At 48.9% G+C, this 26,990-nt stretch overlaps 2 protein-coding genes and 1 long non-coding RNA gene across 6 annotated transcripts in view; 2 read left to right on the forward strand and 1 right to left on the reverse strand.

Moving 5' to 3' along the window:
* The window catches only part of ABAT (4-aminobutyrate aminotransferase), a 239,842-nt gene that overhangs the window by 187,664 nt on the left and 25,188 nt on the right, over window positions 1-26,990 (forward strand). The gene's annotated exons all lie outside the window — the stretch shown is intronic.
* USP7 (ubiquitin specific peptidase 7) overlaps window positions 1-26,990 on the reverse strand; it is a 53,230-nt gene that overhangs the window by 13,924 nt on the left and 12,316 nt on the right. The window contains exons 1-10 of one of the 3 annotated variants that reach the window (XM_061401083.1): window positions 18,253-18,299; window positions 13,871-13,975; window positions 8,852-9,050; window positions 7,232-7,370; window positions 6,470-6,558; window positions 4,543-4,651; window positions 3,608-3,738; window positions 3,119-3,173; window positions 2,170-2,250; window positions 1,978-2,068 (exon numbers count right to left, since the gene is read on the reverse strand). In XM_061401083.1, the coding sequence (XP_061257067.1) occupies window positions 1,978-2,068; window positions 2,170-2,250; window positions 3,119-3,173; window positions 3,608-3,738; window positions 4,543-4,651; window positions 6,470-6,558; window positions 7,232-7,370; window positions 8,852-9,050; window positions 13,871-13,975; window positions 18,253-18,283 (1,030 nt within the window). In that variant the 5' untranslated portion in view covers window positions 18,284-18,299. Of the gene's footprint in view, window positions 1-1,977; window positions 2,069-2,169; window positions 2,251-3,118; window positions 3,174-3,607; window positions 3,739-4,542; window positions 4,652-6,469; window positions 6,559-7,231; window positions 7,371-8,851; window positions 9,051-12,962; window positions 13,124-13,870; window positions 13,976-18,252; window positions 18,300-26,990 lie in introns of those variants that run through there. The other 2 variants (XM_061401081.1, XM_061401084.1) reach the window with 2 other exon arrangements.
* On the forward strand, window positions 18,319-26,129 carry LOC133238216 (uncharacterized). Of its 2 annotated transcripts, XR_009733470.1 has the most exons (3): window positions 18,319-18,646; window positions 20,781-20,969; window positions 25,789-26,129. It is a non-coding gene; the product is annotated as an uncharacterized LOC133238216 (long non-coding RNA). The 2 variants fall into 2 exon arrangements; XR_009733469.1 differs by lacking the exon at window positions 25,789-26,129 and having other exon boundaries at window positions 20,781-21,090.

Genomic DNA, 26,990 nt, shown 5'->3' on the forward strand with positions numbered 1-26,990 from the left:
TTGGGTTTTTCGTAATATCTTACAACATTATCTTGTCTTATGATAACATGGAGTGGATGTTTTATTAATAACAACATCAGCAACATTAGAAACAGCCGAGAATGCGGCCACGTGTAACTCTGAACACTAGAACCTAAGTGTTCTCACCCCCTAAATTTAAAACATAAATGGTAGTGAAATAATGGATGGGTCCACTGACTAGACAGGGGAGTAATTCCCTCACAATATCCATGCACATCAAATCATGATGAATACTTGTTAACCCTTTATGATTGCATCAGTTATACCACCAGAAAGCTGAAAAGGAAGAACCCAGAATTCATCCAAGGATGGTAGCCAATGGACCAGCACAAGAGTCTAAAACAGGCCTACACAGGTACACAGGGCTCACTGCTGACAGCGGGCAGGCAGAACAGCTCAGGGCCACACTGGCCCCAAGGAGAAAGGAACTGCTCTGGGTGGATTGGAGATCAACAGAAAAGATAAAAGAATTGTCTGATGACTTCAGGGAAGGCATTCTTAGGCACAAATAGCAGAGTGAAACACTGGATTTCACAATTATGAAATTCTGTTAAACAAATGGCTAGATGGCAAGAGCAAAAAAAGTGAGCCCCAGATGCGGGAAGAGCCCCAAAACCCAGCCCAGCGTCCAGAGGCCATGAGGAAGCAGCAGCACGGTGGTCGTGATGCGGAGCAAGCAGCGCTCCCCCCGCACTGGACCTTATCACAAGGGCAACAACCTCTTTCATACGCCGAGTGAAGGCAGTGCAGGACCCCCGTGAGCCTCCAAGGCCCCAGCTCACTTTCTGGACCTTCCAGGTGGCAGCACTGGGGAGGGAAACCCCAGAATTGCAGAGAGTGTGGGGATTATAGAGGCCCCAGGCAGCTGGCCTCTGCAGGATGGAGGGCCCAGGACAGCGCAGGCAATGTGCTGAGGCTTCTCCGAGAGCCTTGCTGAGCACTGACCAGGGAGGGTCAGTCCCCACAGCTCACCCCAGCCTGGAACAGCCCTGCCCTCTGCAGCCACAGTGAGAAAGCCCCACAGGGACGGGACCTCGGGCAGAAAACCTGCCAGATACTGCCTCAGTTGTGGGGACAACTGAACCCCACAGTTGCAGCAAGAGACCACGCTTAAATAGGCCTCGAAAGCATCAACTATCTCCATTAACTGAAATGTGCCCCAGAACAGAGGTGAAGAACAGCCAACACAAACAAGACAAAAATCATGACAGCTGGCATCTGATGAAAGACGACTGGACAGGCAACAGGGCTGGAACTCACAGCCCGTGATGAAAAACGAGTCGACGGAGATAGATCCAGAAATCATAGGATTAGCAGACACGGACATCAAGTTACCGTGAACGACATTCCGCACGTTCCAGGAGATATCCGAATCACCAATGAGCTTTTGAAGAGGTGAACTCTCCCTGACTTCTAGGCAAATGCAAATCAAACCCAAGACAGCACCATCTTCCACCATCCTGATGACTAACTGGATGTGGAACAAGTGTTCACACCTTGCTAAGGGGTGGCAGGGATAAATGGCTGCTTCTGTTAAGCTCAAAAAGAATGGCCTGCAAAGTCCTGTGTTATATCCCCAAAGCGGAATACTACACAGCAAGGAAAATGATCAGGTAACTGCTGTCACAAGTGCACGGAGGCAACACTGAGAGAAAGCAAAACGACAATTACAAGACTATGTCCTATGTGCTCCGTCCTTGTAAACTAACCCAGCAAAGGATGTTAGAAGCCGAGTTCCCCGGGAGGAGAGGCAGGCAGTGGCAGCAAAGGGCCAACGTCTTCCTTAATTAGCAAACGTTTTAGTTTCTTGGCCTGAGTGGGGTTATCTGTCTGTGTTCATGAGATACATTCGTCATTTGGGCCATTCTCTATAGTGTATTTCAATAAAAACCACTAGCATCAATGAAGATTACAATGAATTATGAAAAGGTCGTGCTATATGTACACAGAACTTACTATTTTTCTTTCCTTTTATACTTAGCTGGATATCATAATAATCTTCTCTTCTATCAGATCGGTAGTCTACTTCTTTACACTGGATATAAGACTACAAATAAGGAAAATAAGGTGGCTTAAGCATTAAGCGTCAAAATACAGACAATGAAACATTTTTACACAAATCATTGTTTAAAACTGGTCATCACATACCACCATCTTGCCTCTGAATAATTTAGGTATGGTGCCTTCTACACATGTGCCTTTCATCTTGTTTTCCACATTATCAAGCAACTGGAAGAGAAAGTTTTGGCTTTCAGAAAATGTTACGCTTAAGCATTATGCAGTAATTTGAAACGTGACTAGGAAATTTCAATGGTCAAAGAAATTCTAGACTATAAATATTATGACCTTTAGCATGCAATTATCAAAAACATACAAAATCTTCTTTCTTGGTTGGATATTTACAAAAATAACTACATGCAACAGTTGGGATTAACCCCCTATACAGCCTTCGGAATGAATTAGTAACTTGTAGCGCCTTCAGAAGCGTCTTTATATCATTTTACCTCTGGGGAAAGCATGTAAATTGAGCACTAAACTTAACTCGTATTGGTCCACACCAAGAGATTAATGAGGTTGAGCCTGTCAACAGGATTGACTGGTTTGTCCATGGATATTTAATGAACTGGATTCAATCCAGCTAGTGCTGCAAAAAAGAAAACACACCTTGCCCAGCCAATCACCTTGAATTGCCATCTCATGTGTGTGTGTGTGTGTCTTGCATCACGACTGGAAGAGTGGGTGCCTGCTAGGGACTAGAGGTGGTTTGGGGGAGAATCACCCACACAAAGGTCTGCCTCCACCAGGACTCGTGTCTCGGGTTACTAACTGGTAGATTACGCCAATTTAACAAATTAACAGTCCACTACCTGTACAGTTTCCCCTCACACTTTCCTACCAAATCATTTTCAGTCTTTCTGGCCTTTAAATGAGATACGCGCCATCTTTTCTTTCTAGCCTAGTCCTGGTCCTGAACAAAGATGGGCATAACTGGAATAACAGTGACTAAAGTAGGTCTGAGGTTCTGTTTGGTAACAACTTCTGACAGTGCTTCGAAATATGAAATGTAAGAGGAAAAAAATTACGGCAGGAAACTCACCACTCGACAGAGCTCTTGAACATCGTGTTGCATGAAGCTATCTAACGTTTCCCACCTTAGAAAGATAAAATGAATGTACGTTGAAACTTCTAAATTTCACACAAGATTAAGTTAACAAACTACACCGTATCACCAGTCATCATTCTTAAACTAATTTAGAGGATTATTTGGGGGGTTATAATTCAAAGCCAAGTTGAATTGTATCCGGACACCAAAACGCTCCCAACTTTCTCTTGTTCTGAACGTCTTACTGCGCGAGGAGGTCGAGTTTGCAAGTACACGCACAGAAAGCTTGAAGACCATTACCTATCCTTTTCCTGACAGGCAAACCTAAGTGGTGCATTAGTTCTCAAGCAAAATTCTAAGAGCCCCCATTTACAAAGAGGTCAAACCAAGAACACTGGTAAAATGCCCCGACACCACTGCGCGCCTGTGCTCTGCTCTCAACCCCTCTGCGTCCACTAGCTGGAAAGGTCTCCCCACACGCACCCGAATGACTTGGTCAGCTTCTTTGTTCCTACGGGCTTATCGCTGTGCTGTAACTCGTAGAACACTCTTTGCAATGCTAAAGGGACACTTTTGGATGAATCGTCGCCCTCTGTTGGCATCATGTACACAGCCTAAAAGAAGCAATTCAGAAGTAAAAATGGAATCTTATGTGAAAGTATCATTTCTACCACAACAACTAAGGTAGATGGGCAGAGCTTCTCACTATCCCCCCAAAGAGCCCGAATAGTCTTCCAACAATCATGGACGTCTTTAGAGATAATCTAGAAGTTACAAGAAAATGCAAAAACAATTTTAAACATTAGTCATTGCGTACCATCCAACGAGAATCACTTCCATTTCATACTTCTTAGAGCAACATTTTAACATAACTTGACATGTGAACAAAAAGAACTGATGAAATCTTCAACGCTACTGAAATTACCCACACAGCCTCTGATCTAATCCTATCGAGGTAATTACTGCTCCCTGGAAGACCAGTGCGATGCAAACAGGAGTGCCAGCGGACCCGCCAATGTGTGTGTGCTTCTCATGGCCTTCCTAAAGTACAAGGAACTATCCTGCTAGACTTTACATTTTATCTATAAAAACTGAAAAATCAGACTACTGGTCAGCAGTCTTTCAACTCATCACCCTCCATATAAAACTTTTCATATCTTGCTACTACTGACTCATATTAAAAAAAAAAAGCTTGATTATTTCTAGCCTAATAAAGTTAGGTTTGCTGGCTGTACTAAGCTTTTCATAACACCACTTGGCTTCACAAGTGTCTGAACACGGAGGAATGAAGCTACGTGTAAGCATGAGGCAGGGCCCTCCCTGGAGACAAGCCTGGGGCCGGGCTGTTCTTGCCCCAGAATCCTGCACAGAGAAGGCAGGCTGGGGAAGGTTGAGCGAGAGAAACACCATCCATTTACCTTGCGTAGCTGGTTTGTGAAAAATAAAGTCTGCAGCAGGCTGTTCATGTAGCAAGTCGCTCCCTGATTCTTTAAGCCGACGTAGCCCGTGTGCTTCTTTGAGTCCCACCTACAAAACCAGTTTGAGGTTCAGGCAAGGCTGCGCCCCCACGCTTCTGCCACATGGCTGGGGCCGGCTGCTCTGTGCAACCACCTCCGCCCCCCTCCTGACACGGGGTGACGTCTGAGCACCCACCCCCAAGGGAGTTAACTGGTCGCAAAGCCAGGAGTCCTGCTCACCCGGCTCCCTCCAACGTCACCCATGTGGTCCACCCAAGTGCGGGGATAGGGGGAACTCAGTCTGACTGGAGCAGCTGCGTGACCGTCATGTACCCAGGGCACTGCTCCCACATACAAGCTATACTGCGATCAGACTGGCTCCCTCGCACACGCATCACACACACGTTGGTCATACAAGGCAGAAACCGTTGAAACCCTCTTTTCTGTAGTATCACATACACGAGCGAGGACAGGTATGGTGACAGGATCAGACCTCAACTCCTAGAGCCTTTTCTCGAGTCCGTTGTATCTCTGGCTGCTTAGGACAGCGAACCGTCTGCAGCACCCCCACAAGCCCCCGTAGTAACAGGAAGCAGAGGAGCCCTCCCTCTCTGCACAATGCGAACACGTGGCCGATGCTAGACGTTTCCTGTGAGGTCAGCGTCAGCAAAGACTCTGACACTGCGGGTATTAGGTTTTCTTAAGACAGTTTTGACTGCTAAGTCTGAAAAACCCAATCTGCTATTTTTGTTGGTTAAAAGACATATCGTAAGTATAGGGGAACACGTTTTTAAAACGAGGGCAAAAAACCCCCACAAAAAACTAGAAATACCACCTCGTTGCCCACCCTTGACCCCGGATATCTGAACAGGATTCAAGTGTACAATTCAAGTGTGTGTTTCAAAAAGGAGAGTCTGATTTCTCTGAAAGTAGCCCAATTAATATGAAAACCAACAAATCTCATTTGTTTTTTAAAATTCCCAGTGCCACCAAGCCACCCAGGTCAGTCTACGCACTCTTGCCAGAGGAGGGCCACGTGGGAAGAGAACACACGTGAGCAGGCAGGGCACCTGAGCTCGCCTCGTTCCTAGACGGCACTGTGCTGCTGTAGTGCTTGGCCTCGGACACCCGTTCAGCTCCAACCTGATCCCAACACACCAGCTCAGCCTCCGGTGGCCCCTGCAGACTCCCCTGACACCCTGCCCATTCCTCTCCCTTCTTACCGATCAAGGACGCAAAGCTACATATTCTTCAAGGCCAAAACCTTGCTGTTGTACACAGCCCTCCCAGACCTGGGAAAGGAGCGCATCCTCCCAGCTGCCCACCCTCTCCCCACCATCACATCATAGCGCTGCCCAACCCGCCAACAAAATAGCAAGCGCATATGCTGCCGCAGTTACTGTTATTAACTCCTCTGCCCGACGGGTCCCCGAGTTCTTTGAGGCTGTAAAACCGTAGCTGCCTTGTTCACCACAGTTACAGTCACCAGAGCCCAGCAGTGTGTTTGGCTCACGGAACTGTGTTACTTGCTCAGTCGTGTCCGACTCTGTGACCCCATGGACCGTAGGCCACCAGATTCTTCTGTCCGTGGGATTCTCCAGATAAGAATACTGGAGTGGGTTGCCATGCCCTCCTCCAGGGGAGCTTCCTGACCCAGGGATGGAACCCAGATCTCCTGCATTACAGGTGGATTCTTTACCATCTGAGGCACTAGGGAAGCCCAGGCTCATACAAACTGCTTGATAAATGTGCCACACAAAGGCACCGACGTGAAGCTGGCACACACGTGTGTGTGCCACAGGGTAAGCACAGAAAGGGTGCGTCTCTCCTGACACAGGCACCTCTGCTCACTCCTTTCACTACAGCACCCAATCAAAGGAAAACTTACGCAACTCCATGGGGGGCGTCCGCCTGTACGAAGACTTCAAAAGTAACTTTGTCATCATCAATAAATCCTTTCTCAGGATCAGTCACTTCCTATAAAAAAAAAAAAAAGAATATCCAACTTGCATGAGAACACGTGAATGCTCGCTTCATTTCAAACAATCACCCTGGTGCCTGGTACTTAACAGATTAAAATACTGCTTTTTCAAAACACTGAAGTTGTGCTTTCTAGTTCTGCAGTGCTCTGGCCTATTTTCAATAATGTTGTCCTCTGAATGAAATCAGCCAAAGTCTGGATGCCTCCTGGAGGAGTTGGGGGAGACCACATCTCAGACCCAAGGCTTCCATGTCCGCTTAGCAGGCAGGGTCCCGGGAGGCCACCAAGAACACTCTAGAGAGCTGAGCAGGGTGTTCCTACGTCCTACTAGCTTCTGCTCCTGCAAAAGCAGCCCCAAAGCGCTGACGTGAGAATTCACTGGTTACTGGAATCTCCCCGCACCGTGCCAGCCTCAGTATTATTTTTCTTAAAGGAAATCTAGCCTATCCAAAAAGCGCTAGACTACTTTACCTTACAATGTCTGATTAGAACACTGGCTGCTGAAAACCTCAGCAAGGAATTGGGAGGAAACCCGTTTTCAGTTACCTATCCAACTCGCAGAGCAAATGTTTCTGATTCCGAAACGAATGGACAGAGGAGCTGAAGAATCAAGGATCAGGGAGCGAGGATCGGGGCTCGGATGATTCAGTCTGAGTAACTGCTACTTACGCTCCAGGCCATGAAATTGGAAAATCCCCAGTCGTTCTCTTTATGGAAGAACAAGTGACTGATGCGCCGGCTGAACGACTTCTCGTCATCTCTGTAGTTGATGATCTTCAGCACCGCCTGCGCGTGACAGGACCAAGACCTGTGCGAGGAGGGCGACCTGAGCCTCAGTCCACAGGCTGACCCACACCGACCCCGTTTTTAAGAGCACACAAAATCGCCCGTATCATTTCCTTCTATTTTTTTTTAGATGGAATAAAGGGCACACATGTCGATCTTTAATGAAGAAAGAAGTGAAGAGGGTCCCGGGGTGCCCCTGTGTAGTCTGGAGGGATTTCAGTCTACGTTTTATGTCTTTTTGATTTCTAAAAGGTTTCAAGTCTTTTCTTGATATCTATAAAACACAAGCGTTTGAACTTCAAATAGCGTCCTGAGATTTGACAAGAGACGATAGCTTTTTGGTCAGATAGCAGTTCTAGTATCACATACGCTTGGGCTGCTTGAAAAGCACTGAAGAATGATGAACCTTTGGTTGTCAGATGGACAGACCTAAAGCCCCAGGTTCTAAAGTGTCACTCCTGCCCCTCCCCCGGGGCTGCGAGGCTCCCGGGTCGGGCTGTGCAGGGGGCCCCAAGAAGGATCCCGCCACTGGGGAGCGACTGCAGGTGCAGACGTCCGGGGCAGACTGCACGTTAAATGCTTGAGACCCAACTCAGAGCTCACAGGACGGCTTCAACGACCTCTGACATGCCGCACACCCGAGAGCACAGGGGCAGCAACTGCTGTCCGCTCGGGCCCCCTGTGCGGGCTGCGCCTGAACCAGCTGTTGCTCAGGCTCAGGCTGTCTGCTGGACTAAACAAATCCAGCCCAAAGGCTTGTCCGATCAGGTCAGATTGTAATGTGAACTGAACACAGAAGTAAAAACACAGCCGAGGCCCTGACTGCTCCTTAAAACTGGCTTCTGAAATACTCAGGTAAAGAGGAAAAATGAAAGGAGCTGGGTCCCCCCAGGGCCGCAGCAGACTGCTGGAGCCAGTTCAGGAGGATCTGCATTGAGGTGCCAAGGGCCACGATCTGGGGGCGGCAGGCAGATGTGGGCCAGGGAGGCGGCCTTCTCCTGGGCTGGTCAATGGAGAATGAGGCAAGGAGACGAAGTGAGCTGGGATCCCCTCAAACAATCACTCAACTCCGCTGCTGAGAAGCACTGGGCAGCAAGAGCTTGGTCTTTAAGTTTCCAAATAACCCACAGAGTCAGTTAACATACAGTGCGGAGGTCTGCCTGGAGAGTTTTCCTTAACTATCGTCTTCCCCTCTGGCAGTTATTGGTAGGATAAGAATTACGGTAGTCCAGAGAGGCCCTAATTCCATGTTCCACGGGCAGGTAGATTCTCACATACACAAAGTTTAGTGTTTTATTTGCAGGAAAAATATACACCTTTTCTAGTTTGGAGATAATACCTACCAGTGAGTTTTTAAAGAGGGAAATGTATTGAATCTAATTGAAAATCAAATTGCTATGTAGAGGCAGCAAGGAAATTCACAGAGAAATCCAAAATTCAAAGAGGCCAATCTGGCTTATAACTAATTGTGGATTTGTAATTGCATCATTTAAACTGTCTTACGTGGAATCAGATTCAGCATTGCACTGGAGAAAGAATCCTACGCTTTTTTGGTGTGGTCTGTCTGGATAAAAGCGTGGCATCACCATAATCTTCCACGGCAGATTTCGCACAAAACACGGAGGGCTAAGGACCGACTCACTCAGTCTGCTGAAGCGCTCGACAGTGAACTGAAAGGTTGCCTCGGAGCGCCAACTCGTGTCTGCAAGAGAACGCTTTGTCAATCACAGGGCCCGGGGACCGCCGGACAACACTGAAAGCAGGACAAACCTGGGATAAACAATTCTCTACGATGGCGATTCAACTGCTGAAGCCTACCCCTCTGGGGCAAGGAGAGCATCATCTCCAATTCAGTATCAGTCTAAACTGTGAGATGACATACAGTTTGTGTGAATAAAACCCCAGATTCAGAGGGCCAGCAACACACACCTGCCTTCCCACCAGACCGGCTCAGTGTGATTAAGAACGTCTACTCTACTCTGTCTTAATTCCCAAGTAATCCGAAGCGAGTGGAGAGACCGGAGGAAAGGAATAAACTTCTGTCACATCTGTTTAAGGACAGGGCTTCGGGAGGAAAAGAAAAGGGCTTGAGACCTGGGCTGAGTGTAGAGAAGAGACATGGATTTGCAGGCAAACAGGGCCTTCCGAGGAGTGGGGACACCCATTCCTGGGAAGTGCAGCACTGCTTAGAGATAAGACCATTCCTAAGAAGTTAGCTAAAAATAAACACTAACTTCACCAGTTCACCATTTCGGTGAAATAGCACACTAGATTCTCTAAGGGGAAATATTTGGGGGGAAAAAAAAGAATGAAGAAACTGGTATTCCTTTGGACATGAACAGAATGAATGGTTAAATTTACTCAGCAAGACCAAAGGCCAACTTAAGAAATCAAGGTTTCCTCCAATAAAAAGCAAAGCATTGTTAAGAATTAAACTAAAAAGTCACATTTTGAATTCTAGCCCTTTCTGCTGGTGACTACTCATTTCAAGTGACCCCAGGCAGTGATAATAAGCGCCGATAACCCATTAGCCTTCTGCAGCTGTCCAACCACCCCCCCGACCCCGCCAAAAAAAAAAAAAAAACCTGTTACCGGCCAGCACATTCAAAAACTGCAGCGGGGAGGACAAACTGCTACACAACTTTCCAAGCAGTTCCCTGCTCTTTATAAGCCTGTCTCGTGGCAGGAGGGACAGTTCACAGGCGCAGGGGCCAAGGGCCACACGTGACCTACAGAGTAACAGGAGGGCCTTTTCTGGCTGAGCAGCAGGGGCTACTTTGTCACCTCCGAGCCCAGGCACAAGTGGGGTTCTCAGGCCTAGGGAAAGGGTGCCGAGAACACGCCCAGGCCCTTCACACTTCACTTCTCCGCACACAGAAACTGCCTCCGCTGTGGCTGAGTTTGTTCTTAAGAAAACATGTCCATCAATCCTCATGAGAGGGTAATATTCTTCACCAAAGAAAGAAAACCCCACAGGATGTGCTAACAGCGCTTTTCCCTCCATTTAAAGGCTCTGTCCCCACTTGTTTTACTACCCGTAACCCGGCTCTTTGCAGAGGCCCTCAAAGCAAGAGCAGCTGCATGGCGTGCGATACATTCAGGCCTCTGCAGGGGTCACCCTCATCCGTTCACGACATAAGAGTCCACGGAAAAGGCAAAACGCCTGTTGCAGAGAATGTGGTCCAGAACGCTGGGGAGAGAAGTGGGCCACTCCTCCACAGCCACACACATCGTATTTGAGCAGTGTCCAAACCCCGCAGCCAGGCAAGGCAGGTGCGACTCAGCTCCCACATTACAGGTGGGGACACCGAGGCTTGCTGAGGTTAAGCAGCTTGTCTCATCCAAGGTATCACAGGGGGTCTCAGGACCCAAGAGCTGTGGACACTAAACACAGTGACCAAAGCCATCTTAAGAGTTTAGGGGACCAAACCCAGAGCCCGATTAAACCAGCCACTATCTGGTGATGACAGGACATGTTCCGGGGACCCAAAGACATGACGTCACAAGCCCCCACCTACGTGACTTTCAGTTACCATTTAGGTTTTTGTAGGATGAGTTTTATACAAAAAAATGCCTTTTTGCTCTTCCTCCCCACACTTTAGTCAAACAGGACCACAGGAGCCTGGCGTGGGTCCGGAAGCAGGCCAGCCCCCCAGGGCTCCTGGTGCCGCCCTAGCCCGCCTCCTCCCCTCTCCTCCCCTCCCCCACACAGTTCACACTCGCTGAATCACACACCAGATGTGAGATGCTGCCTCACGCCCAAGGCACAGGATTATCTTCCAAAATATGCTAATCAGGAGGTTTGATGTGAGATTTCATGTGAATAAAAATGTCACCACCCCGTCTTCAAGCCCTTTGTACCCATGGCATTGGTGGCCGAGACGAGAGCACAGCTGCCCCCCAAGCTCTTCCCGCTAATGGAGCAGCTGAGAACCTGTACTAAGTACCAGCAGGTCCACACAGGCGGGGTACAGCAGAGCGTCAGACAGGCAGACAGGAAGCCCCTCTCTCTCTGGCGGACAGGGCTGGCCTGGTGACCGTCCTCTGGGAGGTAGGAGAGAAAACGGGTGGAAGGTACCCAGGACTCCATGGACTATTTATGCAGCTTTCTCTATCTGCAATGGCTTCAAAGTGAAACCCTTGTGGGTAAAAGTGGTACACTTGGGATTATAAAGACTACCTCCTACCCTGCCGGATTAGTGCCTCATCCAAATAGACTCTGACCTGCCTGAGCACCACGGGGCACTGACTGGCCCTTGCCAGCGTCTGTCGGCGAGCTTGTGCTGCCTGTTGCCCTCACATGTCCTGGCAGAAAACCTGGTCCCCCAAAAGGTGGGCCTGAGGTTCCCCCAAAGGGCACTCTGGCAGAAGCTGTATCAAACCTCAATTATTCGTTCTAATACCAATCTCTGCACATCCCAGTTAATCACCCCCCCCATGAAAACAAAAACAAAAACAACTATCCCCCATGGGCACCAACCACCTGTATCTACAATCCCTCTACCTCAACTGGATATTTCTCCCACCACTGCTGTCAGCCACTCAACTGCCGTGTAAGAGCCTCCCTGCCACGAAGGCGTCTCTGTGCGGACTGAGGCTCCTACCCTGCGGTTCCCCACACCGTGTGCCCTCCCTACATTATGCCGCCAAAGGAGACTCGGGAAAAAAGGGTGCTAGCGTGTCAGAGGCTTGGGGAATCATCAACAACAAAAAGGGCTTTCAGAGAAACATGTTAGGAGGCTAACGGCTCACAAATACTCAGTAAAGACACGTGCTTAACCCAGCACTCCTCTCACTTTCTGCAGATTTCTGAACAATTTCACACGCACATTTCTGCCATTAAATGCTTCAAAATAACTATCACCGCGGCCCCCCACCCCACAGATACCATCTTTTCACTCTCCTGCCCCTGGGCCTTTGAGAAGACCAGGAACAAAGGGTATTGAAGACCACTGCTACTTTGTCCTGTAAAGTGCTTTTTCCAGCTGATAATTCACAGTAGGAGCATTCTGCTTTTAGGTTCCGTAACGCCATCACTGACTACTAACAATTTAGTACAATTGGCCTAAAAGGAAAGGGTGTTGTGTACACTGTGCTCTCCTTACACTGGTTCTCAGGTGAGGCAATCTGGGGCCCCCGGGAGACTTCTAGCCACTATGAGAGACATATGGAGCTGTCACGACTCGGGGGGAGGAGGGGATAACACAGCAACCTAAAAAGTACAGGACGGCCCTTTCTGAGCAAGAAGGACCCACCAAAAGGCCATGGAGGCCTCGGAAGCCTGTGCCTGGATCCACACCTGCGCCTCCTCCCGAGCCCTCCCTCCCCAAGGACACCTGGGGCGACGCCAGGACGAGCCTGCACTGTGGAACCAGCTGAGGGCAGGGCTCTGGCTGGCTGGGGCGGCTCCCTGCTCTGGGAGAGGCTACCATCGACCCCTGCCTCAGGCCTTCCCCACGGCGCTCTCTGAACCACTGCTGGCCTCTCCAGGGTCTGCGATGGAACCAAAGGGCCCCCGCAGCCGGGGGGCCACCCCACACCGTCGCCCTCTCGTCTGCGGTGGAAAGCGCACTCCACAGGTAACAAAGCAGCGGGTCAGACCACGCCTCTTTACCTTCCTCAGATATGGCCTCAGCCCGCTGCCAGGGGTAAAGCGCACTGTGAGAGAACTCTCAACTACGGCTGCAGTTTCTCATGGAGGCTGAGCTTTTGGCAGGAGGTCTGAACAGCAGTCCTTCTGGTGGTGCAGCCCGTGACTGACGGTTTCTTTCAACTGCCCCGTTACACCCCTGGGAAGGACACAACCCTCATGAGGATTGATGGACACGCTTTTGACAGAACACGGTTTCATATTACACTGCAAGACTCCGGGGGGCCGCATAAAGTGACTATTGGCTGCTACCTTCTCGTGGGGTTGACCTGGCAAACGCACAGGTCACACCCGTCTGATAAGGCATAACGAAGAAATAGCCTCGAGAGAAAGTGCTTCCCTAGGCCCAAAATGCCCATGCATGTACAAATGTGTATACTTTGCGCAGAGAAGATAAAAGACCAAAAGTCAGTCTGGGGGATGAAGCCCAAAGCTCAATTCTGGTTTTCGAACCTAACCGGAGGGGGGAGGGGTCATCAGCTACAACTGATACACTTGCTACAGTAGGAGTGCAATGGGAAGCCACGTTCCAGTGTCTAGAGTAGCGTGCTGCAGACGGAAAGGAAAGGACAGTAAGGTACTTGTTCTGAGTACTAGGAGTGGCTGGAAAATTAACTGCAGGCCTGAGCAAATACCCGTCAATTACAGAATTCTGTATTTCCACCTTCTCGCCTAGGCTGGGGAGAATCAACTTACCTTGACATTTGCGGGCAATCGTGAAATTCAAAACCAAACCAGGCTCCTAAATTTTGCTCAGATACAACTTCCTGAAAACTAGCTACTCTTAAAGAGACTCAACAGTCCTCACGGAAGAGGTGTCTGCTTCCGACCGCTTTTTGCCCGACACGAGGAGACGAAGCCCGGGTACTCACCGTCCTCCATGTCCTCCTCCGTGTTGCTGTGCCCGTCACTCATGGCCACATTCCCGTTGATTACAGGGTTTTGGGTAATTCTCGGTGGGTCATCTGTATCTCCAGCTTTGAAAGAAACAAAGAAATTCCACGATTTTTACCTTCCTGGCTTGCATCAAGTAAACAGAAACATATGTGTACTCTGGACGACTTCCAGTCACTAGTAAGCTCCAACCACGCCAAATAATTGTGCTCTAACCCAAAAGATACTTACTGGTATGTTTGCGAAACAAACTTTTGTTCCGTTCAAAATGCTAAGTGGGTTCTGAACACACAATACTCTGCTGAATTTGCAATGAAATTTATTTTGAAAAAGGTTTCTACTCATTCAAACTCAATCCTAGAGAAAATATTGTTTGGGGGTGGGGGGTTTAAAACAGCATACGTTAGAATCTTCCATCATGGATACATGTGCCTTAAAACAGCAAGCTCATTCTAAACTGTTACTGGACACTTCAATCATATAAAGTATGTATCCATACGAGAGAACAGGAATGGCATTTTGGGGTGTGGGGAATTTGAAAAGGGGATCCCTGGGAGGATGGGAATGGACAAAGATCCTACAAAGGATCTTGAGACTAGCAGAATGCTTGCTGAAGGCTGGCCTGGAAAACATTTATATAAAATCAGAAGCGAGGATTTAAAACTTTTAACTAATGACTGGCAAATATGAAGTGTAAACTCCAACTGTAACACTCCCATCCCTCTTCATTCATTAAGTACAATCTTCTTTGAGACACAGGGCCATGGTTTAAAAGAAAAAAAATTTTTTTTAACTTCTGGCAGGAATTAGGATTTAAATAGCCTCTAAGAACCCACGGAGGATGAAAGGAGTGAGGAAAAGGGGGACACGGAGGTTCTGGAAGGTTGTAAAGGCTCTAGTAATAGAGCCCAGGACCACGAGGCTCCTGAGCCCTTCAGCAGCCCAGTGTCTGAAAAAGGGAACCATCTCCAAGGAGTGGCTGGACGTTACTTATTCAAGTGTCTGATAAACGTTAAGGAGGTGGTAGATGAAACCTTAGTTGAAATGCACTGGGTTGAGGGCCACTTTCACTTTTCACTTTCATGCACTGGAGAAGGAAATGGCAACCCACTCCAGTATTCTTGCCTGGAAAATCTGATGGACAGAGGAATCTTGCAGGCTGCAGTCCATGGAGTTGGACACGACTGAGTGACTCTGACTACTTTGACTTGATTGGTCAAAATGGCCATACTTTTAATTTAATCCTGTCCTTCTGGCATATAGAACAGTTTACTGCAACTAATGATGTTGTGTGTTTCCTTGTATGGTCAGCTTTCCCTGGCAATTCAAACACTCCAACAGAAATTAAGAATACCAGCTACAAACAGGAGATGTGGTTTTTTTAAAGTAGCTACATAGCTGTGTATTTGGACTTCAGTATTTCAGAGCCTTCCCACCACTCCAACAAGCAGTGGGTCTGATTCAGCACCATGGACAGCACCCTTCCCTTTCTCCTCTAGGCAAGTTCCAGACCTCAACTTCAGGTTACATTTCTCAAATAATTCCTGAATATAAACCGTCCTTTTTTTCCTTGAGTATCTCAAAACACACCTTAGAGTTCCTTGGAAGCCAAGAAACAGGTATTACCACCCAAATTTAGACCACTGCCAGTCTTGATGTTTTTGTTTTATTAAATATCAATAAACCAGTGAAGTTGCTCAGATGTGTCTGACTCTTTGTGACCCAATGGACTGGAGCCCACCAGGTTCCTTCATCCATGTAATTTTCCAGGCAAGAACACTGGAGTGGGTTGCCAAGAAGGATCTCCAGGGGATCTTCCCGAACCAGAGATTGAACCTAGGTCTCTCACATTACAGGCAGAGCCACCAGGGAAGCCCAAAGTGAAAGTCAGTCATATCCGACTCTTTGCGATGCATGTATAGTCCATGGAGTTCTCCAAGCCAGAATACTGGATTGGGTAGCCTTTCCCTTCCCCAAGGGATCTTCCCAACCCAAGGGTCAAACCCAGGTCTCCCACATTGCAGGCAGATTCTTTACCAGCTGAGCCACTAAATATCAGTATATACATTTAATTAATTTTGTCAGGGTATCAATAAAAGCTGTTTATGAAAACACAATTTTTAAACTGGCCCCCCAATCATGACACCCTGACAAAAAAACTGGAAAGTAAGAAGGAAAGTAGAAATTCCTTTTCCCGTTGCTTATCTAGCTTGAGCCATATATGCTAAAAATGTACTTTGACTGAAATTTCTACATTTACCCTCCTAAATTACCTCAAACCATCAAAAAATATTTTGAGGAAAAATCCTACAAAGGCCTATGAAATAAACAGCACATTCCACCAATGGAGTATTATACAGCAGGTTTTTTTTTTTAAGGTTCTTGGGGAATTCCCTGGCAGCCCAGTGGTTAGCACTCACACCTTTGCTGCCCAGGGCCCACGTTCAATCCCTGATCGGGGAACTAAAGGTTCTCAGTGTACCTATATGAGGTTCTGAGTTAATACTATTACATTTTTAAAAATGAAGATGCCATATCTATCATCATAGCTATAAAAGAGATAAAAGTTTTGTTGGAATAAGACTATATAAATTCTTATTGCCCTTTACACCAATAAACAAACACAGACTAGAACACAAACTAGCACGAGGTTCTGAAGCAGTAGAGTGACTCCCCCACAGACACACACACCCCCGTCACATGAATGCACTAGGAATCTTGAAGCCATTTGCTCGACATGTGCCTGGTACTTTGACTTTAGTTCCTCAGGTCTTTAGAAGAGCTTTAAAGCATGGTTTATAGTGCACACGTGCAAAAACGACAAGTTTCTCTGAAGTTGGCTCCTAAAGGCAAGGCAGGTAGGGTTCCACAGTTAGAATGAGGTTCTCCTGAGTACCGTCCCATCTTGTACAAAGTACACATTCCTGCTGGGCTGACCAATTTTCCACACTTCACAGGCATGGTGACAGTGCTCCAGGCCGGTGGCTGTCAAACTGCAGAAAAGGCACCTGGCTGGCCCATGACGTACATGGGGAAACTGTCAGCAACAGGCCCTCCCAACCAACTGGCACGGGACCCTTGGAGAAAAGGTCGGCAACTCAAGTCTAGCTCCTAAGGGACTGTATCCAGTTAAAATAAGCTCCTCATAAACGAGTTAGTTCAACAAAAGGATTAAAAATTTAATTAAGACACAGTAAATCCCTGGACCAGAATTAAATGATGGAAGTGCCTGATATCACAATCTGAACTAGGCTTCCAGAAATATCCTAAATGATAAGGCTATCTATATCATCAAGGAAGAAGTGCAAGATTGGCATTTATGTTTATTTATCACCATATAAACTGATCCTGTTCTGAATTTCTTATCTTGCTCAGCTGGAATTTTCCCAGATATGTTAACTCTCATTCGGCCAAATATGAGTGACGACACAACGATTAGAAACACCACTGACAAAAGAGAATGCCTCAAATATACAGACCAAGTCTCCGGTACACTTAAGTGTCAGGGAGGGGAAGGGGGTGATTATCATTCTGAAATATACACATGATGCCCAGAAATACAACAGATCATTTCCATTACTCATGATTAGTAGGCCTTTTGACAACAGCACTGTGATAGTATCAGTGGCAAATTTTAATATACCCATATGGCACAAAATACCTTTTTAAAAGAGTGACTTTAGAAACACAAAAGGGTCCCCTGTTTAGTTACAAAGCCTGTATCTCCTCCTTTTTTACTGGGGCTCCCTGTGCCTATCTATATCCAGCTTTACTCTTCTCAGACCTCTGTGATGTCACAACCCAGAGCCGGCCAATTGCTATGGAAATGAGGTGGTCCCGATTTAGGGCCTGAATCTCACTCCAGGAGGAGAAAAACAGAAAATTCCACTTTGATGGCCTTGACATCTTCCATCACTTCACAAACTTCTCCCAAAAAGGTTGGGGAGAGGGGACCAAACAATCCCAATAACACCTCACGGCCTTCCAACCAAGTCCATGTGCTGCCCCCAGGAGCTAGTTGCGCCACAAGGGTCCAGCCATGCCTCAGAGTCGCTCTCCGCTCAGGAACGCCCCCATCCCTGCAAACTTCTCCTCAAAATCCCAACTAGTGATACAACCCCGTGAGCAAAACCCATGACTCGGTTTAAAAAGGGCAGACAGGGTAAGTGGAGGGCCACAGACACCACGGTGACCTTGACATGAACGGCTCCTTGAATGGGTCAAGCAGAGCCTTACCAGCCCAGCTTAAGCCCCACCCCACCAGTCCACCCTGACTTCCAGGTCAGAGCCCCCAGGCTTCTGCTTGGTCCCCCTCCTCTCCTCTCGGAGTCATGAGGCCCCCTCTGGGCTTGGGAGTCACCTTCTGGTCCAAGTGCGCAGTTCCCCGCCATGTCTGCATGGCTCTGCAGCAGAATCTGCTGGGGTGGGGGGAGGGGAGGGCAGGGTTCTCTCAGCCACATCAGAGTGACTGCATAGAACCTCCAGGAGCTCTCGCTCAGCATTCTCTTTTTAAAGCTGCCCACAGTTATCAGGCCCAGACACATAATCAAGCAACCATCAACTGAGATGATCACCTTCAAAAGGCAAAGTGGTGCAGAAGTAGAGTTTTGCACAGGTCCCAACAGAGGTGTGCATACACATCCTGTTCCAGCTCCATCACTTTCTCTCAAGAATTCAGACACACTAGATTTCCAAAGCTTCTGATCCACAAAACCCCTGGCTCTGAGCTCAAAGAAGCAACTAATAACTCAATGGTGAGAGACAGAAGATGAACCACTCCTGCTGAGCCCGGCTGAGAGGCTAGGCTGGTTAGAGGAAGGCGTGGTGGGGAGTGGGGGTGGGGGGCAGGCAACACCTGGGGCCCCGCTGCCAGCAGAGGATGGGGAGGAGGGGGTCTGATAAGGCTTCCACAAAAGCAGAGACCCACAGGTGTCAGCTGTCACACTCCCCAAGAAGCCAGAACCTCCTGGGTGTTGGGAAACAATTCCGGACACTCCTACAAAACCTACAATTCTGTGGGAGAACTCTGCTCGGTGTCAACTCCGGTCCCCCTGGGGGAGTCTCGGGGCGAGCCAGGCCTCGCACAGACGGGGAAGAGGCAGAGGACGCATCCTTGGGCAGAACATGGAGGTCACCAAGGACACAGACATGGGGCGGGATGGCCAGTCTGAGCTGTCTGCTCTCACGACCCCGGCAACCGCTGGGCGGGAAGGAGCCAGTGCCGACCAGGCAGCAGAGCCCTCAGGCTCTGCCAACAAGCTCGCCCCATCCCGGCCCAGTCGGACAAGGACCACAGTGCCCGTGGGCTGTGAGGAAACGCCCTCCCTCCCTCTGTGAAACCTCCTAGAAATGGAAAACTTTGACTACACTTCAAAAAAGTCATTTCGAATCCACTATCACACCAGCAGGCTCTCCATCCCCTCAGTGGGTGGACTCCCTTCCTGACACTGGTCTGCACACACGACCCACCTGGGAGGCAAAGCAGGCTGCCCTCCTCTCACAGAGGTTAGTCCCTCTCCCAGCAAGCGTCGAGATGTGTCAAAAGCAGGCTGGGCCGGGCGGTGGGGAGAACTGATAAGCAGATCCTGGACACAAGGGCTAAGGTGACAGAAGGGCAGACAGACACACAGGCCGGGACCAGAGACGGGGCCGGCCGGGCAGAGGTCCCGAGAAGCACCTGCCAGGCTCCACAGTGAACAGGAGCCAGGCCGCGGGAGGGGATGGGAGGAAGTGGGCGGTGAGGCTTGGGCAGAGGGCGGGCAGGGCCTTGAAAACGCCCGAGTGCACACAAGCACCCGTCCCAAGAGGAACCACCTGTGGCCCGGAAGCACGTGACACTCGGAATAGGGGGGTCAGGACTGAGAGGTCCCGGGTCTGGACCTGGCTGCCAGCCCCAGGCAGCCATCTGACTGAGCCTGTCCAACCACCGCGGGCCCAGGCATCCGTCCGTAGCTGATCCTGGGAGGAAGTGGGGAGTGTGCATGTGTGTGTGTGTGTGATAGAGAGAGCGCTTCTGTGCTCTCATGAGAGAGAGAGAGTGTGTGTGTGTGTGTGTGTGTGTGAGAGAGAACTTCTGTGCTCTAGTGTGTGTGTGTGTGAGAGAGAGAGCTTCTGTGCTCTCGTGTGTGCGCGCGCACGCGTGTGTATGTGAGCGCGTGCTTCTGTGCTCTCGTGTGGGTGTTTGTGAGAGAGAGCGTGCTTCTGTGCTCTCGTGTGTGTGCATGCGTGCATGAGAGCTTCTGTGCTCTCGTGTGTGTGTGCGTGTGCAAGAGCTTCTGTGCTCTCGTGTGTGTGCGAGAGAGCACGTGCTTCTGTGCTCTCGTGCCCTGGTCCCCGGGCAGGGCAGCCTCCAGCGATTCTGGACTTCCTTTGGCCATGTTAACAGTGAGACCGTGACTTGATCAACACTAAGTTGTGTTAACACGTGCTCTGGGTTTAATTTTTATGCCCTCTGGCTCCGTGAAGGGAGCTGAAAGCCCACTCCCTGCTAAACCAGGGCTTCTCAGCTCCTGCCTTGCGGAGAGCCTGAAAGTTCCAAGCAGAAGCAGTGTGCTGAAGTCCAACAGCGGGCTCCACACTCTTAAATAATTCAGATTTACATCAGTGATAGGAAAATAAAGCCCCAAGGAAGGCCACGGATAAACTTGTGTTCCTTAAATAAGATTATTTGTTTGGGGCTCTCCGTTTGGCTTCATTATGCAAAAATTGTCTGTTCTCTGGAGGACCGTGCTAACCCGCCATCATGTCTGCCCCACAAACCACGACTGCAGACTGGTGTGGACACTGGCCAGGCTCAGAGAGGGGCGTGCACCCAGCCCAACTGAGGAACCTATAATTACGTCCCAGCTGCTTTCTTACATGTCCGGTCTCATCTGCTCTACTGCGTAGGGCTGTCCGGTTGCCGGAAAGGAAAACAAGCGCCAACAAGCCCAGCGGAGGGGGCACGATGTGGACGCTCCAGGACGGAGGAAGACTACGAGCAGACCACAGAAGCCAGAGGGTTCACGAGATGCTGAAGCCAAGACAACACAAGCCAACTGCAGCCAAGGAGAGGTCCCGAAGAAATACAAGTAACAAGTACGCCCAACCCCCCTAATTAACAGGACACCCCTTTCCAACTACCACATCAACAGTGAAAAATACTGGAGATGCCCACAGATGCGGAGGGTCTCATATCATAAAATGGGTGCCAAGTGGCTAGAGTCTAAACTTACAGTCAAATCATTCTCCCCAAAGGTGATATTTATGAAAGCCAAAGTCATAACTCAGAATGTCATTTCTAGACACCTATTCTCAGAAAACTAGCATACATGCCCCAAATTGTACACAAGCATGTTTCTTACACTTCAGCATACTTCACAGAGAAAACCTTATAAAACACAAGTGTTCATTAATTCTAAGGGCCATATGTGGTGTGGCTCCATTCGTTTATATCAGGTGTCCAGAAGAGTGATTTCCAGAGTTAGAAGGCAGAACAGTGGCTGCCCAGAGCTGGGAGGGAGACCGGAAGGGCGATGGCTGAGGGGCACAGGGTTCCTCTTAGGCAACATAAACCGACTGCAGTGATGGGTGAATACGTTTATTAAAAACTGATGAATTGCAGGGTATATGGAATATCTCAATAAACCTGCACTGTTTGGGGGAGGAGGGCACAAGAACTGAATAGAAACAGGCCATTCTGCATGGGGACAAACCAGTTTCAGAGAGCACAGCCGTCCCGAGGGCTCTGCCTGCAACTGCTGTGTGCACTGAACGCCTGAAAGTAAAAGTGAAGGTCGCGTCCATCCCTCTGCGACCCCACGGACTATACAGTCCATGGAATTCTCCAGGCCAGAACACGGGAGTGGGTAGCCGTTCCCTTCTCCAGGGGATCTTCTGACTGAGGGATCCAACCCAGGTCTCCCGCATTGCAGGCGGATTCTTTACCAGCTGAGCCACAGGGGAAGCCTAAGAATCCTGGAGTGGGTAGCCTATCCCTTCTCCAGCAGATCTTCCCAACCCAGGACTTGATCTGAGGTCTCTTGCACTGCAGGCGGATTCTTTCCCAACTGAAGCTAAACACCTGAGGCAGGTGTAAATGCTCTACTTCCTGCACTATTTCTCTAGAAATAAACATTCTGGGGCTTCCCTGGAGGTGCAGTGGTAAAGAATCTACCTGCCAATGCAGGAGACACGGGTTCCATCTCTGGTCGGGGAAAACCCCACGTGCTGGGGAGCAACTAAGCCCGTGCGCCTCAACTACTGAGCCCATGAGCCTGGGAGCTCTGCAACGAGAGAGGCTGCCACAGTGAGAAGCCCGTGACTACAGCTAAAGAAAAGCCTGCGCAGCGACAAAGACCCAGTACAGCCAAAAATTAAAAAAAAAAAAAAAAATCCATTGTGGTGTTTGAAAAACCCATTTATCTATAAAATTTATTTGTGTGTATGAACTCACCCCACATTCGTGTAGTTTTAAAGAAAGCAAGACTATTAAGGGAGAATGTCCACCCAGAGAGGACTCTGGGCAGGAAGTCCTTAGGGGAGAAAGCAGTGCGTGTGGGCAGAGCAACACCCCTCGTGCATTAAGTACACAGTGTTCACCCCTTGGACGGAGCCTTGCTTGCCCTCCTGTCGCCTCAGCAAGTACACATGCCTTTACAGTTCAGTTGGGTTGCTCAGTCTTGTCCAGGACTCTCTGTAACCCCACAGTACAGAGAAAAGGCACGAGCAGAACACAGCCTGCAGCCTGAGCACACCAGCCAGGCTGCAGCAGGCAGGAAGGGGCGCGGAGCTGCCCTTCTGGGCAGAGGCGGAGGGGCTCCTCCAGCAGACCCACACAGAGGGACTGCCTCCCTTATCTGTGACCATGGGGGTCGGCCTTGCACACCTGGGCAGACAGCAACACCCGCCCTTAAACGCCTGCATTTTCTACTCACAGAGACAAGGAAATCCGGGGACTGAAGAATGGGGTCAGAAGCAGAGGAGAGATTTTAAAATACATACTCTGACTGTGCTAATTAAAACTTTAACAAGCCAGTCAAGCACAGCCCATGTCAGGGGAGTTCCTTTATTGGTATAAAGCCACAAACAGAACAGTCTGGGACGGAGGACCAAGCTGTTTCTGGTTGATGTTTTTTTTCTCCCCACATTGATGCCATTGGACTACCACTCAGGCCTGACCCTACTTTTTGGGGGGCCCACCCAGACTATCAAGGAACACTCACATCCAAGACCTTCTAAAAAAACTAGTGCCAAAAGAAAGTGGAAGGAAGACTAGTTTCCCACGTAAAGTCACCAGAGCAGAAGACGGACCACGTTCAGGGGCTGGAAGGCGGGGTGAAGACCTCAGTTCTCCCCAAATCAATTGGTATGTTGATACACGATTCCAGTCAAATTCCAGCACAGTAAGGGAAACAATTCTGAAAGGATAAGTTGAGTTGCTCCAGTAGCTGAGACGGAGCTGTGTTAGCAAAGGGGTAGACTCAGAACACAACAGGAGAGTCCACAAAAACGCCCACTTCAACATTACTGCCTGATTCTTGACAAAGGTGCAAGTAATTCAGAGGAAAAAAGACAGTCTTTTCAACACACAGTAAAGAAACAGTTGGACGTTCATAGGCAAAAATAAATAAACTGCAACCTCACACCTTCAAATACTAACTCATAATGGACCTTAGGTGAACAAACATTTAAACTTTAAAAAGTAATCATGTGATACCCAGCAAAGAATTGTTAGACATAACACCAAAAGGCAAGATCAATAAGACAATTTTGATAAAATGGACTTTTCTGTAAAGACACCATTAAGGGAAAAAACAGACAAGCTACAGGTTGGGAGAAAGTATTTGCAGACCACCTGACAAAGGACTTACACTGAATACGTAAAGAGCTCCCCAAACTTGACAGTAATAAGAATTTTAAAAAGCCCAATACTTAAGCAGACACGTGAAACAGGGTACAAGGATGGCAAATAAGCAAAAAGATGTATGCCTGAGCTATCAGATATCTGTGAATTAAAACGACTGCCACCTATAAGATGACTGAGATGAAACCACTGGCGAGGCCGAGGCGGCGGTGCAGAGGACCCAGGCACACGGACAGCAAGCAGGTGGGCAGTTCCCCACGGAGCACGCCTCACCCAACAACTCGACACCTTCCTCTAGAGAAAGGAAGACTCATGTTCACACAAAAGCCTGAACACGGGTATTTATAGTGGCTTCATTTGTAACTGCCAAAAACTGGAGACAACCCAGATGTCCCTCTGTGGAATAGAGCCCAGCAATAAAAAGCAACGAACTACTGATCAGGTTACAAGCTGTACGATTCTGCAAGATGACAAGACTGCACAGAGACACACGGGCAGCTAGGCGTGAGGGGCTGCTCCGGGCCCCGCCGGGCCAGGGGGCACACACAGACCTGCCCCCGAGCTGCAACACCCAGCCGCCAAGCTCACTATATGTAAAACCAAGGGAAAAACACCTGTAGGGCAAGGAGAAGAAAGTGACTTACCAACTCTCTAAATAAACACCGCCTTGGGTTATGAGTTCAGAACTTGATCCACATGGGAAAAGAAAACAGAGCACAAAAGACGCAGGTCTGAGTCTTTCCACCCCAGGACCCGCGGGCGGTCGTGCACACAAATGACTGCAGCACAGCTCCTTTTCTCGGCGGGGAGAGGGAGTCGGGTACGTCAAGAAGCCAGGAAAACGGGAGGTCAGATACACACTCTGCTCCAGTGAACTCGGGTACATAAATAAGGTGTGCTGTTTCAAAAGCTATGTTTAAATTCAGAGTTCCTCCAAGTGTTCCACACAAGCCACTGGAAAACGGAGAAAGTGAGGGGAAAGACCCAAAGAGAATAGGAAGTAGAATGCTGGCCATGAGGAAGGAGCAGGAAGCAAAATAATCAAAATTACAAATTATTTCTACTTAATTGTCCTCTCCTTGAATTCTCACAGAATATCTGTTCATCTTAATGGAACCTATACATTTTTATGTATCCATAAAAATACATTCTACATATTTTTAAGTGTGTGTGTGGGACCACAGGACAATTTCCCATTGCGGGGGACCACCCAACACTGCCTGAACCTGGAATTAGCTGCTGTGGACAACTCGGCTGCCAGTCGCTAATTATCATCCAACCATCTTCACTGGGCGGGCTTCCCCGTAGCTCATCTGGGAAAGAAACCAACTGCAATGCAGGAAACCCCGGTTCAATTCCTGGGTCGGGAAGATCCCCTGGAGAAGGGATAGGCTACCCACTCCAGGATTCTTGGGTTTCCCTGGTGGCTGAGCTGGTAAAGACTCTGCCTGCAATGTGGGAGACGTGGGTTCGATCCCTGGGTCAGGAAGATCCCCTGGAGGAGGGAACAGCTACCAACTCCGGTGTTCTGGCCTGGAGAATTACATGGACTGTGTAGTCCATGGGGTCTCGAAGAGTTGGACATGACTGAGTGACTTTCATATTCACCTGCCAAGTAGTGGTGACTCTAACATATAGATAGAAAGTCACCACTCTCTGTGCCATGAGCTTTCTGGAGATTTAACTACAACCCTGCTCCCAATTAGGTAACAGTGATGCACTGAATGAAAATGTGATGTTTTAAGGACTTTTTAATGTAACTGTACAGTGAAATACACCAACATTTAAAAGGTCTGTAAACTGTGAATCAGAATTTTCAAATGACCAATGAATGGTATTAGAAATGCAGCATTCAAAGTTCAAGACAAACCAATGAGTTTTAATGTAATAGAGCATGAAAAGTTAACTCAGAGTTTTCAAAGTGCATGTTGCAATGAACCTAAGCTGCTACCAAACTGTGGTGCAGTATGAACGAACTGCCACAATTACCTGACGAGGCTGTACCTCTGTAAGTATATACCTTTTAAAGACTGGGTTTCTTTATATCTCCAGTAAAATTTACATTGCAGCTGTCAGCAAAAGCAGATATGAAAATCCAGCTGACTCCTATCAAGCCTGACAATGAATCTGCAAAATGTATGAACAATGCCATTCCTCATTAAACTTCGTTTTGGAAAGCATCTCCTGCACGTGTGGGTGTCCCCTGGCAAGCCGGTGGCTAGGACGCTGTGCTCTCACTGCCAGAGGCTCTAGTCGGGGAACTGATATCCCACGGCTGTGCTGCATGGCCAAAAAAACCCACTGTATTAAATGTGCTACCACATACTGATTTATTCTAAATGAATAACTAATTTTTAATTTCTAACCTGGCAAATGATGATATAACCCACCTACCCAGCAGCTCTCCGGGGTTCTCAGCAGTGACAGCCCCGAGACCAGGCCGCCTGGTGGATGTCTGCCACCCGAGCGACCCTGCACCCCAGGCCCCTCCCTGCGGAGCTCCAGCAGTGAGGAGGGTGCAGCAAGGGAGCCCTGTGTTGCCCGACGCCCGGTGCTGGTCTGCCTCCTGGCCCCTTCGCTTTGTGAGGACAGCACCAGCAGGCGGGGAGAAGCCCACAGGGGTGTGCGCCAGCCTCGCTCACCCACCTGCCACCATCTTCCTTCGCAGCCCACGGGCCAGGTGGCCTCCCGTGTCAGCGCCAGTGAACTGTCAGCAGCTCACAGAGCTGTGCGCGGGAGAAACCTAGTAAGTGCCACCATGCAGCTCTACTGCTGCTGACAGCCCTCCACTGACACTGATACACCCCCATCCCGCACCACCCGGCTGATTAGATTCGGCGGTGAATCACATCCTCAACAAAGTTCCAAGTCCCTTTTAAAAACACTGAATAAAACCTCTTACAGATGACAGAATCATGAGAGCCTGCACATCTTCTGATCCCACACAAATCACAGCGAGGCTCCACAGGACGGAATACTATTGAGCAATAAAAAGGGACAGCAGACAGCACGCTGATCCTTCCCTCTCGTGCTACAGAAAGGAGCCAGACGCCAGAGACCACACGAAGTGTGAGGCGGCTACACAACGTCCACAACAGGCAGGGAGAGGGCAGACCGGGGGCTGCCTGGGGCTGAATACAGGACTTCTTTAGCGGGTAACAGAAATGTTCAAAATTTGTGCTGACTGTCACAATAAATTGGATGCTTTAAATGGGTGGTTTAAATTGTGACAGGTGGGAATCATCAATATAACT

The sequence above is a fragment of the Bos javanicus genome, chromosome 25 (genome assembly GCF_032452875.1).
Source record: "Bos javanicus breed banteng chromosome 25, ARS-OSU_banteng_1.0, whole genome shotgun sequence".
NCBI classification, from domain to species: Eukaryota; Metazoa; Chordata; class Mammalia; order Artiodactyla; family Bovidae; genus Bos; species Bos javanicus.